Source organism: Mixophyes fleayi, chromosome 9, assembly GCF_038048845.1.
Source record: "Mixophyes fleayi isolate aMixFle1 chromosome 9, aMixFle1.hap1, whole genome shotgun sequence".
In the NCBI taxonomy this organism is placed as follows: Eukaryota; Metazoa; Chordata; class Amphibia; order Anura; family Limnodynastidae; genus Mixophyes; species Mixophyes fleayi.
The window spans coordinates 128,645,713-128,663,689 of NC_134410.1; the positions used below are offsets into that span (position 1 = coordinate 128,645,713).

The 17,977-nt window shown below is 43.7% G+C and overlaps 1 protein-coding gene across 2 annotated transcripts; it reads left to right on the forward strand.

The window, feature by feature from the left end:
• The first annotated feature begins 254 nt into the window (after nucleotides 1–254).
• Nucleotides 255–17,331, forward strand: WDR5 (WD repeat domain 5). Of its 2 annotated transcripts, none has more exons than XM_075185727.1 (14): nucleotides 255–459; nucleotides 3,982–4,127; nucleotides 5,788–5,896; nucleotides 7,508–7,581; nucleotides 7,885–7,974; nucleotides 8,833–8,922; nucleotides 10,687–10,770; nucleotides 11,299–11,354; nucleotides 11,815–11,861; nucleotides 11,956–12,031; nucleotides 12,262–12,295; nucleotides 13,782–13,856; nucleotides 14,446–14,533; nucleotides 15,948–17,331. In XM_075185727.1, the coding sequence occupies exons 2-14, from the start codon at nucleotides 4,047–4,049 to the stop codon at nucleotides 16,046–16,048; spliced, it is 1,005 nt and encodes a 334-aa protein (XP_075041828.1). In that variant the 5' UTR covers nucleotides 255–459; nucleotides 3,982–4,046; the 3' UTR covers nucleotides 16,049–17,331. The 2 variants fall into 2 exon arrangements, with proteins under 2 accessions (XP_075041828.1, XP_075041829.1); XM_075185728.1 differs by having other exon boundaries at nucleotides 3,987–4,127.
• The last annotated feature ends 646 nt before the right edge of the window (nucleotides 17,332–17,977 follow it).

Sequence of the window (17,977 nt, forward strand, 5' to 3'; positions counted from 1 at the left end):
TATAGGGCTGTACCCTATGGAGACCCTCATTAACATATTTCACTCGTGTGCAGCAACAAACCCCGCCCCTCACCTTTCATCATGCAATCAATTGTTCATGTGGAGACGCCGCATGCGCAGTAACTCCCACCGTGGCCGGCAAGAGAAGGGAGCATGCGCAGTATCCTCCTTCCCTGCAGCTCCACGCCGAGCGCTTCGGTGTGCGCATGCGCAGGCTGACATTACGGCAGACGGTTTTCACGCAGGCGCCTTTCGGCGGAGGTTTCCGGCTCTGCGCATGCGCGGCTGCAGCTCCACTTACTGGCCTGGTGCGCGCCCTCCTCGCTTCCAGTGTCTGCGGATTCAATGAGCCGGGAGCCGGGGAGCTGAGACCCCGCCCGGTACCCTGAGACACCACCCGGTACCCTGCCTGTTACCCGAGACACCCGGCCCGCACCCCGCCCGCAGAGGGAGAGACCCGTATGTGACTATAACTATATGTCCCTGGGGCCTACCCCTGTGTGTGACTGTAGACCCCCTCCCCCTCTTGGGCCTGTCACCCTGTGTGTGACTGTATATTTCCCCCCCCCTCTTGGGCCTGTGCCACTGTGTGTGACTGTAGATTCCCCCCCCATCTGGGGCCTGTCCCCCTGTGTGTGACTGTAGATCTCTCCCCCCCCCCAAGGGGATGTATCCCTGTGTGTGACTGTAGATCCCCCCCATCTGGGGCCTGTCCCCCTGTGTGTGACTGTAGATCCCCCCATCTGGGGCCTGACCCCCTGTGTGTGACTGTAGATCCCCCCCTCTGGTCCTGTCCCCCTGTGTGTGACTGTAGACATCTCCCCCCTTCCCCCCCACCCCCTGGGGATGTACCCCTGTGTGTGACTGTAGATCCCCCCCCCCCCCTCTGGGGCTTGTCCCCATGTGTGTGACTGTAGATCCCCCCTCTGGTCCTGTCCCCCTGTGTGTGACTGTAGATCTCTCCCCCCTCCCCCCCCCCCTGGGGATGTACCCCTGTGTGTGACTGTAGATTCCCCCCCATCTGGGGCCTGACCCCCTGTGTGTGACTGTAGATCCCCCCTCTGGTCCTGTCCCCCTGTGTGTGACTGTAGATCCCCCCTCTGGTCCTGTCCCCCTGTGTGTGACTGTAGATCTCTCCCCCCTCCCCCCCCCTGGGGATGTACCCCTGTGTGTGACTGTAGATCCCCCCCCTCTGGGGCTTGTCCCCGTGTGTGTGTGACTGTAGATCCCCCCTCTGGTCCTGTCCCCCTGTGTGTGACTGTAGATCTCTTCCCCCCTCCACCTGGGGCCTGTCCCCCTGTGCGTGACTGTAGATCCCCCCCTCTGGTCCTGTCCCCCTGTGTGTGACTGTAGATCTCTTCCCCTGTCCCCCTGTGCGTGACTGTAGATCCCCCCTCTGGTCCTGTCCCCCTGTGTGTGACTGTAGATCCCCCCAGCTGGGGCCTGACCCCCTATGTGTGACTGTAGACCCCCTCCCCCTCTTGAGCCTGTGCCACTGTGTGTGACTGTAGATCCCCCCGTCATCTGGGGCCTGACCCCTGTGTGCGATTGTAGACCCCCCCCCCCCCCCCTTTGGGGCCTGTCCCTGTGTGTGGCTGCAGATACCCCCTGTGTGTGTGTGTAGATGTCTTTGTAAGTAAAATTTTTACTTGTTTAATAAAGTACAGGCAGCTAATATAGGGACTGACAGAGCGGAGCAGAAGTAGGAAGGATGTTTTGCAACAATTAGTCTAGTCACTGCATTCAAAATATGTATGGGGCAAACTCTGGTTAGGGGAAAACCAGTAGGGGAGGGTTCTGTGATTTAGTGTTTGTGTTAAAGCTTTTGCAAGGACTTCTGTGAGATACGTGTACACTCTTAGATGTATGTAACATGATTTGGATGCAGATTTTATTTGGGGATCAAAAAGCAGCTGTGGGTGTCAAGGATGCCACCCAGACAGTGAGCTTGAGAGGTAGGGCTCATTGTCGTGGAGAAGCAGAAAGAGTCATCAGGTAGATAGTCTCTGTTTATTAGCATGAATAGATTACGTTTGCGGTGGTGAATTTACTTCTAATGACACACACACACACACATATATATATATATATATATATATATATATATATATATATATATATATATATTAATGCGGACCAAAATAGATGGTGAAAAATCTGGTGAGGATATATAAATGTGTGTGTCATCCACATAGGGTGATAATCTTAAGCCAAGGAGCGAAAAGGTCCCCGTATTGATAAGGGATGATAATACGCAGCCGTTGATTAAGAACATCCCGTGGCAGCGCAGCCGATAAGTCTGTCCCGGCGATGTCTTTGCCTCACTGTGCGGTGCCATTTTCGATAACAGAGGGGAGAGCACAGAGACTGCTGGATAAGGGTCTGAATATCCCTCTGCCTCTATGCTCTCCATATAGGGCAGAACGACTAACGCCATCTACCATCGGTACATGCTTTTTGCAGCTTGTTAAATTGGCCCAGAGCAGTCCCCATTGAAAATGATGGGGACTGTGGTTTAATGCGATTCTTAGCCTAATGCCGGAGATATCTCTTATGATCTTCCTCAACCATCATCTTAATTTCCCTAGATTACCCTATTACCAGCCTCTACACTGCTAAGGTAAGACAACAACCTTCTGACCAACATTGCAACACACACAGCCCACTCAGTACTTTTACCTTTGCAGTCTGGCTGGTCCATTGTGCAATATGATGTAGCACATGCCCTTGTGTTTCTAACTCCCATTGTCCTATAGATTGTAAGCTTGCGAGCAGGGTTCTCTTACCTCTCTGTCTGCCTGTATTACCCAGTATTGTCTTATTAATGTTTGTTCCCAATTGTAAAGCGCTACGGAATTTGCTGGCGCTATATAAATAAATGTTGATGATGATCTCTGATAGCTCCTACGTTAGGCTTTCTTTAAATAGATGTTACTTAAAAATGCCTATACTATGCAGAAACAGCAGTTTCCACATGGTTTACGGCTTGATAGACCCCTTAAGTCTTTTGTTTACTGCATGTGGATCTGATCAGTTGTGGAGGATTGTCAGGGTAACACTGAACAATAATGTAAACCTTAATGGGTCGTATCTGAATATTTCCATAGCAAAGACTTAAGCTGGCAACACGCTGTGACATTGATAATCTTATTGAAAGCAATAGGGTCATTATTGGGAGATTTAGTAAATGTGATTGAAAGGGCAGCGCAATTGGCTTCAATGCGCTCATCTTCCAAAAGCTGTAACTGATTCTGCGGTTGTCACAAGCGCCAAATGCCGGATCTCACCCAGTGTTGTCACCCACGTATGTGGCAGCGGAGCGGCAAGATTCCAGTGTCTGGCCAGCTTTACATGTGATACTTAGTGTGTTTATTTCTACAGTCATGCTTTATAATACTGAGGTGTATGTAAGTCGGTGACTTGCGGAGAATACTACAAGGTAGAAACTTCCTGGTAAAGTGATAAGAATGCATCCGTGTTGAAAATTGAAATGAGCTCCTTCACGCACATGAGTCAGGAGACAGATAAAAGCTAATTGCTGATTGGTTGCTGTGCTTCACTACAAATTTTGTACCTAAATGCAATATTGAAAATAAGCCCTACATTGTTGGCAGACAGGTTTACCTAACTGGAAGTACAATCTGTGCTGAGGATGTGATGAGGCTACATCATAAATGCTACAGCACAGAATATATAGCTACTAGAATGTGAGGCAGACATCGCAGCCTGCTAATGTTTCAGCCGTTTGTTTTACAGCCCTGGCCTGGGGTAATTGACTTTTCAATGACACTTATTTGACGAACTTGCTGCACATTGAGTCTCAGATTTGGGGGGTAGGGGGTTGTATGGGACCTGTTTTCTAGTAATATTTTCAGAGATGGTCTGAGACGTGAGCTGAAAATCTAATGGCGGTTTCATGAATGTGTTCCATACGGTAAAGCCGATATGTATAGAATGTAAAATATGTTCGTCTGTTTCCAGAACAGCCTGCGCAGTGGGTGGTGACATCACCGTACATCACGTGACTTCTTTCCGCTTTGTGCGCCATGGCTACCGAGGAGAAGAAACCAGAGACTGAATCGTCTAAAACACAATCAACTCCGTCATCCTCCGCAAATCCCAGCAAGGTCTGTAGCTCCCTCCTCCTGTATCGAATATAAATGTGAATAATATATTCTATATTCTAATATTTCACTTGAAATTGATTGGGGATCTGCAGTGGGGTACATTGATTCTCTAGTACAGTTACGGTAAGCCGCAAGGTCTACGGGCTTCACTAGGGTGCTTGTGCACCCCCAGGCGACTTGTGCTACTACAGACATTTTGTGGGCAGAGATGCTAGTGGAAGACAACCAACTTTTCCTGGGAGCCTGTTCTCGCTGATTCAGCGCTGTAACATTTAATAGTATTGCAGATGTGTTGTGAACATCATGTCACCCAGCATATGTGGCTGTCTCACCTCTAACAAGGACAGAGACTGGAAAGATGTGATACATAGGGCAGAGGAGCTTCCATTCTAGAGGGACGGGGGTAATAGGAATTAAAGTTACATTAAGATTACCGGTCCAGGCGGGTAACAGAGTTAGATAAGGATAATGGGCAGGGAGGAAGAAGGGGGTGGCTGGAGTACATCTAGGGTAGGAGGGAGGAGAGGAACACGGGGCAATGTAGAGACGCATGGAAAGCAGTCGGTGTGGAGGGGGGGGGGGGGATTACAGATGAGCAGACTGAACATAATGAGAGACAAGGTTTGCAAGTGGTTCATTAAATCCGCAGTGAATTTATCCACGCTCAGGTTTTTAGGGAGTGTTGGGGGATGTACAAGCAGATGCTTGAGATGGAGGTAATGGGACTTGCAGAAGAGTGATGGATGATGTCCTCCTGTATCATTGTTATGGGGTAAACTGGTGATCACCTTATTATCTCCTGAACTCCGTTATAGCTCTGATTTATGCTAGATCACTCTGCATACACTTGTAACTAACACACTGTAAACATAAGACCCTGGCTTGCAGCCACTACACACACACTATGTCTGGGTAACCAAACATGTGATCAGGACGTCTCCCAATACCGTCCCACTGCAAAGGCTAGCAATAAAAGCCTTGAACAGTGTAATAACAGCATACTATGTATTAAAAGAAGAATAAAAAAGGGCAGTTTGTTGGCCATGTTCTCCGATGGCTTTACTTGTATATTTGATTTCTCGAGAAGCTTGTTATGTTATTATTTGATACCTATTTTTGGGTTCCATGTTATGCTATGTACTTGATACTTTACGCTTGCTTACCCTTCCCCCTCCTCCTAGATCCTCATGTCCGCTCCGTCTACTTCCTCTGTCCACCACATCTAATCACCCCCCCCCATGTATGTATACCTCTTCTCATTACCCCCTCCCGGTAGAATGTAAGCTGTCAGGGACAGGGTCCTCCCTGCCCTATGTCTCATGTCTCCTTTGTACCACCTTGTTGTCGTGATGTCTTATGTTTACTTTTTGCTGTACGTCTGGCGTTCGTACCTGCTAATTATAATGCTTAGGTCTCTTTATTTTGATGCTATTTTATTCATTTATATGTCATATCTGTACAATGATTGTCCGGTGCACTGGTATCAATACACGCAGATTGTATTACTGCGAATATGTGTCATTGTTACCTAGTCTGCCTTTTTGCAGATGCTGGTTCAAATCCCTAAATGTTTCCTACCATTATTCCATTGACTTGAGGCTAGGGGCCCGTCTTTTGACCAGCTCATACTATACTAACAGCTGATTTACTCTCATTTTAGCCCAGTCCTGTAAAACCTAATTATGCTTTAAAGTTCACCCTCGCGGGTCACACAAAGGCGGTGTCTTCTGTAAAGTTCAGTCCGAACGGGGAGTGGCTGGCCAGTTCATGTAAGTGTCTGCGTTTTCTTATCCTAAGTACGTCCATGCCGGTGATGCCGGAATCTTACGTATAGTTCCTGCACCGTGTGGCAGGACTGTCTGTGTATTAAGCCAGTTTGGTTTCCAGGTTTTAGTAACTTTGACTTTGTAAAACCCCAAACCTAAAGTCCAAGTAGCTTAATATAGAATAACTACTAGTGTTATTCACAATTACATATGTAACCGTTTCAGCAAGTTGTCGTAGCTCCAAATATTAAGTTGAACATTGTGGTGGAAACATTTTTCCCTATCCTGACTTGTCTTCCTATCAGACTATTACATGACACTGCAGAGAGCCTTACACAGCCTAAATAGCTGTCGGTACATAGCCTGCAGTGTATCAAACATGTTAAACTATGTCTTGGCATGATATTAGTACCATATAAGTGGGTGAATGTTTGGCTATAGTGGGCAGGTACTGGTACATCAGGGGGTAAATGTATCATACCCCGGTTTTGTCAAGTCCCGCGAGTTTGGCATCTTCGCAGTTTAAATTTAAAGCGGCACTGCCTTGTAAAGGGAAGTTTCCCTTTACAAGGCAACGCCGCTTTAAATTTAAGCTGTGAAGAGGCCGAACTTGCGGGACTTGACAAAACCGGGGTATGATACATTTACCCACAGGAGTGGGTAGATGGACCCTTGTTAACGGCTCTTTATCCCCAAAATCATATGGACTGTGTCTGAGCATCTTGATTTATGTATTTTGTATTGATGCTTATATAAGTCAGCGATGGAAAGTTTAATATAGGATTCAGGAGCTGGTCGGTAAAATCTAGGGGCCAGCAAGATTTTTTTTTTTTTTTTAATCAGTCGGTAACAGGTTGTCCTATACAGATAAACTTCCAAGTACCAGTGTATATTTGTCTAGGTTTATCTTGACTCGTGGGACCGGCTCCTGCCCTGTCTATGTTCTGTATAAATGACAGTTGTCCGAAGGAGTATTACAGGCTGCCTGCAACAAGCATAGGATAGAGGAACGGTCCAGAATGGCCCCTGCCACCCCGAAAGCTTTAACTGTCCCCACAAAGCAATATAAATTTGATGATAAAGGAGATTATGTGGTTTTCTGTGTACAGTTTAGACACTAAAAGCCAGTATCTGTTTGCTGTGACACCATGCTGCTGCCGGAGTTGTCCCAATTCCAGATCACTTTCATCTGTTGGCTTGTGCCTGCGACATGTATTAAATCCCACTGCTCCATGTTCCTGTGCTTTATAGCCATGTCTTTATATCACCAGGCAGACAAAAAGTTACTCTCTTGAAACAATGTATCCGATGCAGAGAGCACAGCAGGTGGATAATAAATCTGCCTAGTGATATAGCTACATGTATAAAGAACAATGTGATTAGTAAAATTTTTTGGAGGGAACCCATAAGTCATCTGAAGGTAGAAGACAATTAAGACCGTAAATAATGTCCAAAAAAATCCTGAATCATCTACAAGTAAAACTGCGACAGTGACCTTTATTTCTAGACTTTCAGGTCTGATGCTTTCACTGATCTTGACCTGTTTATATTGCATTGCTTTAACGTTTTCAGAATAATTTTAAGTGCATACTTTTTTTTCCCTCTCTTTTTAAGCGGCTGACAAATTAATTAAAATCTGGGGTGCGTACGATGGCAAGTTTGAGAAGACCATATCTGGACACAAGCTGGTAAGAGCCATGACTTCCCCCACTTCTCCCCTGGTTCCTGCAGTGCTGTGTACGTGGAGGATGTCATTATATTCCTGATATTTCTGTCTGTAAAGCGATACAATCTCTGGAGGGAGACTCTGGTGTAAACACGTTAATGTGCGAAGCTTCTCATTCCCCGGCAGATCAACAATTGCAGGGTCCGCTCCCTCCAGAGACCACCTTTACTCGGCTGTTCTATAAACAATTGCAAATTGCAGGGATGAGCTCTGAAAACCGTATTGTAATCATGTAGAGATTGACGTGTCTTTGTGATTATTTTAGGGTATATCAGATGTCGCCTGGTCTTCCGATTCCAATCTCCTGGTTTCCGCTTCGGATGATAAAACACTAAAAATCTGGGATGTCAGCTCGGTGCGTTCCTGCGGTTTTGTCTTTTTTTTTTTTTTTTTATTATTTTATTTTTTTATTATTTTATTTTTTTGTTGTGTTTCTGTTCAATCCCCCCTGCGGTTTCGTGTGTCTCCAGGAATTATATATACTATTTCATAATGCTGTTACCATCCTTGACCATCCCAGATATGTACAACAGGCCCATGTACATGCAGAGAGAGTGACCCAGCAGAATAGACGTCTGTCCTATACAGCTTGCAATATATAAATGTTTGAGATTGTGTAACTTTACTGCTCTATAGTAGTGCCTGGCCGCGTAGCTGGCGGTCTGCTTGTTGGCGCAGCCAGCTAGGAATGGTGCTCACACCTAACCTGGTGGCCATTGGCTTTCTCAGAGTCCCTGTCCTCTTTTTTTTTTTACATAACTCATTCAGTGCTGCTCACTGTAATGGGTTTTATTTAAAAAAATAAAATAAAAAAATTCTCCCTTCAAAGGTTTCCTAAAATATCACAACCTGATTTTAAAGAGCATCTTGCGCTGATGCAGACAGCGGAGGCTGCCGTTATGACGATACTGCCTATCCTGTCTCTAAGGACCGGTGACCTCCTGAGACGCTGGTGAACGGAGAGAGGCGGTATACGTATATAGCTTCAGCCCGCAGCTGTCACTGCGCCGGCGACAGAGGGGGGAACGCCACGGGTTTATTTCTGGGTTCTGTACAAAGTACATAATTGTGTATTTGGTTTTATTGTTTGATGTTAGCAGCGCGATGTAATGTGACTATAATATTTGTATTACTATCTGACCTATGTAGGGTGAGGGGACGACTGCGTGTTTGATGTACGGCCTCATTCATTGACTCTTTGTCTCTTTCTCAGGGGAAATGTCTGAAAACATTGAAGGGTCACAGCAACTATGTTTTCTGCTGCAACTTCAACCCGCAGTCCAACCTCATCGTGTCTGGATCAGTAAGTCCTGTTTCTTTGTTTTGGTCATGACCTAGTTATTTGTACAATCTGTTGGACGCAATGTACAGTATATTGGGGGCTGTAAATCATGAACACTTTGATCTTTTCCCCAATACACCCTGAATAATACAGGTGTATCTACAGTATTGTCCCACATATTGTAACATAATCCTTCGCTAGGAATCCCGATAAGTGAGTAATATCAACGAGTTCAACTTGGGGGGAGGGGGGTGTTATTTAGAATATAGAGTTAATTTACTTCCTCTTTGTGCTTCCTCCAGTCATATTTACTTTAGGTGTAACCATGTACAGCAGTGGTGGTAAGCGATGGATAGTGGTTATAACATTGGACACAATAGAAACTCATGAGTATCAAGGGTTATAACCAGGTACAGGAGGGAAACATTCTACATAGAAGGCGATGTATTAGAACACGAGGACATGCACTGACACTGGGGGGAAGAGAAGTACTAGAACACGAGGACATGCACTGACACTGGGGGGAAGAGAAGTACTAGAACATGAATACATGTACTGACACTGGGGGAAGAGAAGTACTAGAACACGAGGACATGTAGTGACACTGGGGGGAAGAGAAGTATTAGAACACGAGGACATGTAGTGACACTGGGGGGAAGAGAAGTATTAGAACACGAGGACATGCACTGACACTGGGGGGAAGAGAATTATTAGAACACGAGGACATGTACTGACACTGGGGGGAAGAGAAGTATTAGAACACGAGGACATGCACTGACACTGGGGGGAAGAGAAGTATTAGAACACGAGGACATGTACTGACACTGGGGGGAAGAGAAGTATTAGAACACGAGGACATGCACTGACACTGGGGGGAAGAGAAGTATTAGAACACGAGGACATGTACTGACACTGGAGGGAAGAGAAGTATTAGAACACGAGGACATGTACTGACACTGGAGGGAAGAGAAGTATTAGAACACGAGGACATGTACTGACACTGGGGGGAAGAGATGTATTAGAACACGAGGACATGTACTGACACTGGGGGGAAGAGAAGTATTAGAACACGAGGACATGTACTGACACTGGGGGGAAGAGAAGTATTAGAACACGAGGACATGTACAGACACTGGGGGGAAGAGATGTATTAGAACACAAGGACATGTACTGACACTGGGGGGAAGAGAAGTATTAGAACACAAGGACATGTACTGACACTGGGGGGAAGAGAAGTATTAGAACACGAGGACATGTACTGACACTGGGGGGGAAGAGAAGTATTAGAACACGAGGACATGTACTGACACTGGGGGGGAAGAGAAGTATTAGAACACGAGGACATGTACTGACACTGGGGGGAAGAGATGTATTAGAACACGAGGACATGTACTGACACTGGGGGGGAAGAGAAGTATTAGAACACGAGGACATGTACTGACACTGGGGGAAGTAGGTTCAGAGGAAACTGCTTCACAGAAAGGGTAGTGGGTAAGTGGAATAGCCTCCTGGTCAGAGGTGGTAGAGGCTAATACAGTAGAGCAATTTAAACTTACTTGGGACAGACATAAGGATATCCTAAGAAAGATTAAAGGATCAAATAGTAGATCAAATAGGGTTTGAGGTTAACATAGGTTAAAATATGGCAGACTAGATGGGCCAAGCGGTTCTTATCTGTAGTCAAATTCTATGTTTCTACGTTATATTAATGTACTCCAGGTGGGGGAAGTAATACTGAGACTGGCGACTGTATAGTGTGTTCACATCATGTGTTTCTTTCTCCAGTTTGATGAAAGTGTCAGAATATGGGACGTGAAGACCGGAAAGTGTCTGAAGACGTTGCCGGCTCACTCCGACCCCGTCTCCGCTGTAAGACATCATTTTATCTTTTCGTTTTTGAGCTTATAAAAACATCAATTAGTAAGCTGTCTAATTTTCATTTACGCCCTTTAAATTTCCAATGTGTCGCTGTGGAACTGAACAGAAGGTTATTTTGAAATGATGTATTTGTAAAGCAGAGCTGAGCCCCATCTCGCTCCTTCCTTTGTGAAGCCGTTTCCCCCATGGACTGTTCCTCTTCGCTGAATTATTGGACACGTTGAACCAGACCTAATTAGCACAACATTGTCTATGAGTGAATACAACAATATATATCGGCATATAAACACTAACTGCCAGGCAAGCAGAGAACAAGCTCGTCATATCTTCCCTTGTTATGTTGGTGTTCCGCTGCGTTAGGCTGCTAGATTTGGGACCCACGTTTTATCAGCCCAGGTTATCATGTTTACCTCTCTCTGTCTGGGGACGTTTCCTCCCGAGGATACGATACAAAGACTGTAATTAGTATATGTCACCTTCTTTTATATTCTGCACGTGACTCTGTCCCTCTCGTTTCAGGTGCATTTCAATCGCGACGGTTCCCTCATTGTGTCTAGTAGTTATGATGGTCTTTGGTGAGTTAATCGCTCTCTTCACGAAGCCAATTTACTTCCTTATTCTTCAATATAGTAATGCTGAAATCTAAATACAACACACGTGACCTTTCCTTGCCCACTTTGGTGTATAAATCATATGATTACTACTCATTTATTTTTTTCTTAATATGCAACAGTATCATCTGTACGTGGGACCGGAAAACACTTGTTAGATTTTATTTAATATACCTGTAATTTACACATAACACCTCTTGGTAATTGTGGGGGTAACGCAGTCAGTGACAGCTGCTAAACTTCCCTTTTAGGCTTCTAGAGTTGTTTGCTGGTTCTCCCTCCTCTCTCTCTCCCAAAAAAAAGAGCATTTTTAAATGGAGCCCGAGCCTAGATATTGTGACAATTTAAGTATGGAGTTTGCACAACATGAGCCACAAATCAATTCTTCTTTTGAATTCGTTTTCTTTCTTTTTATATCATTTAGCCGAATTTGGGATACCGCATCGGGACAGTGCTTAAAAACACTGATTGGTAAGGAACAAATGTTTTTTTTTTTTGGGGGGGGTTGCGATTGGATATATTTTGTTTTTATTATTTAGTGATGTATCGATCATTTTACTCTCAGATGATGACAATCCTCCGGTATCGTTTGTGAAGTTTTCACCGAATGGCAAATATATTTTAGCAGCCACTTTAGACAAGTAAGTACATAAAAAGTAATTTGCCGTTATCCGTGATTTCCAGGTCTGGCTTCCAGCTGCTGACTTTTTTATTTTGCCATTTAAAAGTTGTGATGTTTAATAGTGAGGCCGACGGTCGTAAATGAATAAGGATTTTGTATGTAACGTGTCCGTTTTATCTCGTTAGTTGAGGTTATAGTAAAATGTACAATACTTATAAAAATGTTTTCATTTTTCCTTTTTTTATTTAGCACACTTAAATTATGGGACTACAGCAAAGGGAAGGTGAGTCTGTCAGATGGTGTTTAGCGTCTGTCTTGTGGGCTGCACAGTCCACAGCATCTGTTGTGTTGGTAACTCGATATCCCAGCAGTATTCCCAGCTGCGGATATCGGTGACGGAGAGGTAAATTAATGGGCTGCTATTGTGACCTGCTCTGATAAACATGTATGTTAAAGGATGTCGGCTTTGATTAGTCTGTAGGAATATTCTTCAATTATTCCCTGGAGGGTCTGTGAACTGCTATTGATTTCACAATCCATTTCATGGAGCGAGTACTAATCATTAAACCGTGATTAGTGCCTGAGCAATCTATAGTGTTATACAGTGGTTTATAGAGCGGTTTGTGCAGTCAGTAATTATATTGCTTATTAGTGTGTGTGAGTGTGTGTGTCATCATCACCATTTATATAGCGCCACTAATTCCGCAGCGCTGTACAGAGAACCCTCTCACATCAGTCCCTGCTCCATTGGAGCTTACAGTCTAAGTTCCCTAACACACACAGACCGAGGGAGTCTAAGGTCAATTTAATAACAGCCAATTAACCTACCAGTATGTTTTTGGAGTGTGGTAAGAAACCGGAGCACCCGGGGGAAACCCACGCAAACACGGGGAGAACATACAAACTCCACTCAGATAAGGCATTCTCTTATGCCAATGAACACAATTCATGTCTGAATGCAAATTAAACTTGCGACTGCCTACAACGTGAAGGAAAGGCGCGTATGAATGTAGGGTATATACAGGAACAGAGCTCTCAAACAGATGCGGCCGATTCAAGTCCTGGGGGTTGTTTTTTGTGTTTTTTGTTTTTTTTTATCATTTGCCCCCTGCTACGAGGCAGGTGTAAGTGCCGACTGATAGTGATGACTGTCACGCCATCATCTTTGTTTTAAAAACTACACGTACGCTTGCCACTAGATAGCAAGGAACATTTGTATGCAAGTACGGGAAACTATAAAAATGATTTATGTATTTATTGTAATTAGAATATAGTTTTAAAACACACGTTTCTTTTAATGATTATAGTATGAGTTAATTTATTTTATAGCATTATATTTTTTTTATTATTTGTATTTTTGCATACGCTGTGATGTGACCTTTTATTGTACATAGACTTGTGTGTATCCTGCAGTCTGATAACATTTAAGCAGAGCGTACTTACACCCAGATTCACATTGAGACGTATCTTGAGATCCGCTTGAATTTGAATCTGGTCGGCACTGCGCTCAAATTCCGAGCTCGTTTTTTTAAGCACAAGTTGCGTCCAAACGTGAATCGGGCCTTAGTCTCCAGTCTCATTGATATGGTCCCCTCTGTAACTTTCTTTTCAGTCCAAGGTAAATTGGATGCTTTGCCTGTAACGCAGACCCCAGTAGTGGTAGTTACTGATGTATGGTTACAAGATCCGTCTGTGCTGCTTCCTGACACCATGTCTTGTGTGTGTCGGTCCTGTTGATTGCTAAAGACAATTTTTCTTTCCCGTTCCAGTGCCTGAAGACGTACACCTGTCACAAGAACGAGAAGTACTGCATATTTGCTAATTTTTCCGTTACTGGTGGCAAGGTAATTCATGTACTAATTACTGCTTAGTGCTGTCATTATGGTGGAAATGAAGAACTTCAATGAACTCAAATGATAAATATATCACCAAAAATGGCTTTAGTAAAGAAAATGCTGTTAACATTGTTTCTTGTATAAAACCAAACTATTCATCACTGATTACTCTACATGGTTTCGTACCTTTTTCTTTCTTTAAACACCGTTTACCGAGGCTCCGTCTGGGAATGTGGGAAATAGCTGTAAACTTTCCTTTCTCAAATAGTAAATTGCTTTTACTATGGACCTTTTATTGAATATAAGTTATTCATGATAATACAACAAAAAATGTTCAGACAGATGAATTCATTCACCATTCATGCAAATGATTTATTCCTGAATCGTACCAATGCAATACATGTCCAATAGACAAAGGGAACTATATACACTTAATTATAGTAATTACTGGTTTCTCCTATGGCCTATTGTGAGTCAGGCAGTGACCGTCTCCACTAGGGGGCGCCTGTGGTTTTGTTAGTGACAAATGAGGCTGATCCGTAGCTATTTGTACTGCGGAATATTATGAAGAGCTATAACAAATGCCATTGTCTTTCAGTGGATTGTTTCTGGATCAGAAGACAACTTGGTTTATATCTGGAACCTCCAGACTAAGGAGATTGTGCAGAAATTACAGGGACATACGGGTAAGGACCAGTGTGACGGCAAAGTAGGACATGAAAAAATACATAGAAATAGTTATAAGGTGTTTGTGTGAATCAATGTGTATTTATATAGTAGGTTTAGCAGAATTCTGGAGACGTCTGCGTGATCACAACCGAATACACACCGTGTAGAAAGAGACGTGACAGGAGCGATCCCAGCTCTTGGGGATACCTTTAATATTGCTTATTTTATGTTTTTATATATATTTACTTTTATGTGTATAAAAAAAAAATTGGAACCACTAATAGAAAGTCATTCACTGTGCCACAGTCTACCAATGTCTGCAATTGGGCAGGAGGAATTAACACCATTATCCACAAAGAAGTTACTCGTCTGACACCTGGTTGATGGTAGAAAGTGCTGTCTTGTGTGTTCCAGGATATCTCATAAATGCTCAATTGTGTTCAGATCCGCTGAGTGAGGAGATCATGGCCCGTGGGGGCCCATCGGAGTCTTCGTCAACAAAGCAATTGGCGCCCACACTTTCTCTGTAGAAGTAGGGAATTATTTTCCTGGAAGACATCATTCGTGTCGGGGAAACAAATGCTAAATTATGGGGTGAAGATGATCATTTTAGTTTCATTTAAATAACAATAGGCATTGACATTGCCTTCTAAACGAATGACTGTGCCAAAATCATACTCGGAAAATGAGCCCCACATTACGGAAACCACCAGATTCCTTCACTGTTGTAAACACAGTCGGCTGCAGAGTCCTTCAGGTTGGCCACATACGTGTCCTCGTCTGTTTGTCAAGAACATAGTGAAGGGGCATCAATCATACCACATCATCGTCCTTCGCTTCCAGTAGCCCATTGCCGGTGCTCTGTGCACCACTGAACTTGCAAACGTGTATCACCCGGTGCGTGGGTGATTCTCCTCTATGTAGTTCTCATTTTTTATTAAATCGGCTGCTTGTATCACACGATGACATTTGCAGTCCATTGATCTGCAGTTGTTCGTCTGTTTTTCCAACTCTTGCACCGATATCACGATCCTGAATTTTCCCTCCGTCTTCCACGCCGACCTCACCGTAGATGCTGCTGTTCAGGAAACATTAACAAGGTCGACTGTCCTGGTCACTGAAGCTCTTACAAAATGCACCCTGAGAATCGCACTTCTTTCTAAGTCACCGTCCCCTCTTGCGGCCATAATAGCTATAATTTTAATTAACTAGAACAGTCCAGCGCGACAACGCTTAATTAATGCACAAGACATACCTGTGTGGAGGACCTCACTTTGAATATGCTTGCTGACCCTCGTTTTTATTAGGTGTTAAAAAAATTCTATTGTCATTTAATTATTATGTGTGTATAAATGTAGTACAATTAAAAAAATTTTGTCTTTGCTTTAGTGTATCAAAATTCTATTTTAAATGCATTTTTTTGTTTTTCAGATGTCGTCATTTCAACTGCCTGCCACCCAACAGAAAACATCATCGCCTCCGCCGCACTAGAGAATGACAAGACCATTAAATTGTGGAAGAGCGATTGTTAAACCTTCCTCCAGCCCCTTTTATTAGACTGTATCATCCGGAGATTTCTCATCCTCCTCGATTTTCCCCCCCTTTTCCCCGGGACACCATATTCTCCAACAGTGTTGAATTGATCTGGAATCTGCGTCTTTACTTGGGAGGGACACAATGTTATCCAACATGAAATTTGATTTCGTTATTGTGAAATTAGAACAAAGAGCAAGAAGGATAATTTAGCAGCCGTGACATTTTTGTTTCCTTTACTTTTATCCGCGTTAATGTGCCAACGACTCTCAACTACACTCTGCACACACCAAAGTTATCTTCTGTCTCCCTCTGTCTACGTTAACGAATTCCTTTGGTCCAAAGATGGTGGCGAGCAGTTGGGTGAGCATTCATCTGGTCCTGCTCCTCCGTCCCAGAATTTCAGCGCTCATAAGTCCAATTAATAGTTGTTCTAAAGTAGTTCTGTTCATTTAAATTTTATTTTTTTACCTCTGTTTGGGATCTGCTTAGTTTTAATCACTACTGGTCTAAATTTGCCCACATGTTCCAGGCTTTTATTAGGGGTGTTTCTTTTTTTTTATGTCGTAGTCATCCTAAATATCGCGAAAACGAGACTTTAAAGCGTCTTGCCGTTCCCCATCTCTATCCCCCTCCCTCCCCCAGTTTCTCTCCAAATCAGATGCAATTCTAACAAAATTTTTTTTGGTGACCAAATAAGGGTGCGGTTGAATCTTAATTTAGTCTTTTCTGTTGCTGGTCCTGCAGGTAGCGGAGGGCCCCTATCATGTTCTATGGACATATAGTTGCGTTTTGCATTGCCAAGCGCAGTAACTAGGAGTTACTACGGCGCAGACACTGCAGCGCGTTCCCGTGATGCGTTTCCCCTGCTGGAGCAATCTTCTAACGCACGCTGCACCCTTCCTCTCCGGTGCCACAGGGGTACCATACCATTCGTTCGGCCTTGGACCGGTGAAATTTATTTCTGCCGCGTGCTAATCTTTCTCCCTCTCCCTTTTCTCCTCCGTTTCTTTTTCCAGGTTAACTGTGGGAACGGGAGGGCGACATGTTGAGCATCGCATCCCATTGTAAAGATTTTCAGTGTAAAAAGCAACTGCTGTTTTTTGTATTTTGGAAATTCATAGTATTGTAATGCTTATGGCATGACTCTGTATTTACTTCAGATTTTGTTTTTTGTTTTTTTTTTATATATATATTTTTGTGATTTTGTTTTTATTTTTGTTTTTTTTTCTGACAACATACAGATCCATAAGCTGTAATAAAGAGGTGGGTTTTTACGTGACTAGGTAAAAAAAGTGAAATTGTTTTATTTAATGACCTCTGTCCTGTTAGCTGCCATTGTCGTGCTCCTGTGTGTCCTCCAATCGGGATCCTCCATGCCCTATAGTTCTGTGCAGCCAAGGCTCTTCCTTTCAGATATTCTAGTTCCCAATTAAATGGCTTTTAATTAAAATAATCACCATTATCTTGGCTTAGCATACAGTGCCCCTGGCTGGGATGGGGGGTTTCCAGGCACTAGACAACCCCCCTCTCCCCCTCAGTTTGCCTATGACAGTGTTGGCTAACCTGTGACACTCCAGGTGTTGTGATACTATAAGTCCCAACATGCTTTGCCAATAAAGAGCAGCTTATTGCTGGAAGGGTATGCTGGGACTTGTAGTTTCACAAACACCTGGAGTGTCACAGGTTAGCCAACACTGGTTTATATAGTATTTGTGATGAAGAAACCAATTAACCAACACTTTGTTTTCAGGATAGGCCTAAATTATCCATTTTACTTGTGCTATTTGTATATCACGTCAAGGTAACCGGCCATGCAGATATGAAACATCTTAAGTAGAAGCCTATTTGCAATGTACAGTTATTACCAAATCTACCATTATTTAGGGAAATCTGCTGTGAAACTGTTCCCCTTCCTTTGTCATAAA

Bases quoted from the DNA above. Each gene is read 5' to 3' on its own strand.
- WDR5 (XM_075185727.1), top strand. From the start codon at position 4,047: ATGGCTACCGAGGAGAAGAAACCAGAGACTGAATCGTCTAAAACACAA. The intron at 5,897-7,507 runs GTAAGTGTCTGC...TCTCTTTTTAAG, and splicing joins GGAGTGGCTGGCCAGTTCAT to CGGCTGACAAATTAATTAAA. The intron at 11,862-11,955 runs GTAAGGAACAAA...TTTTACTCTCAG, and splicing joins GTGCTTAAAAACACTGATTG to ATGATGACAATCCTCCGGTA.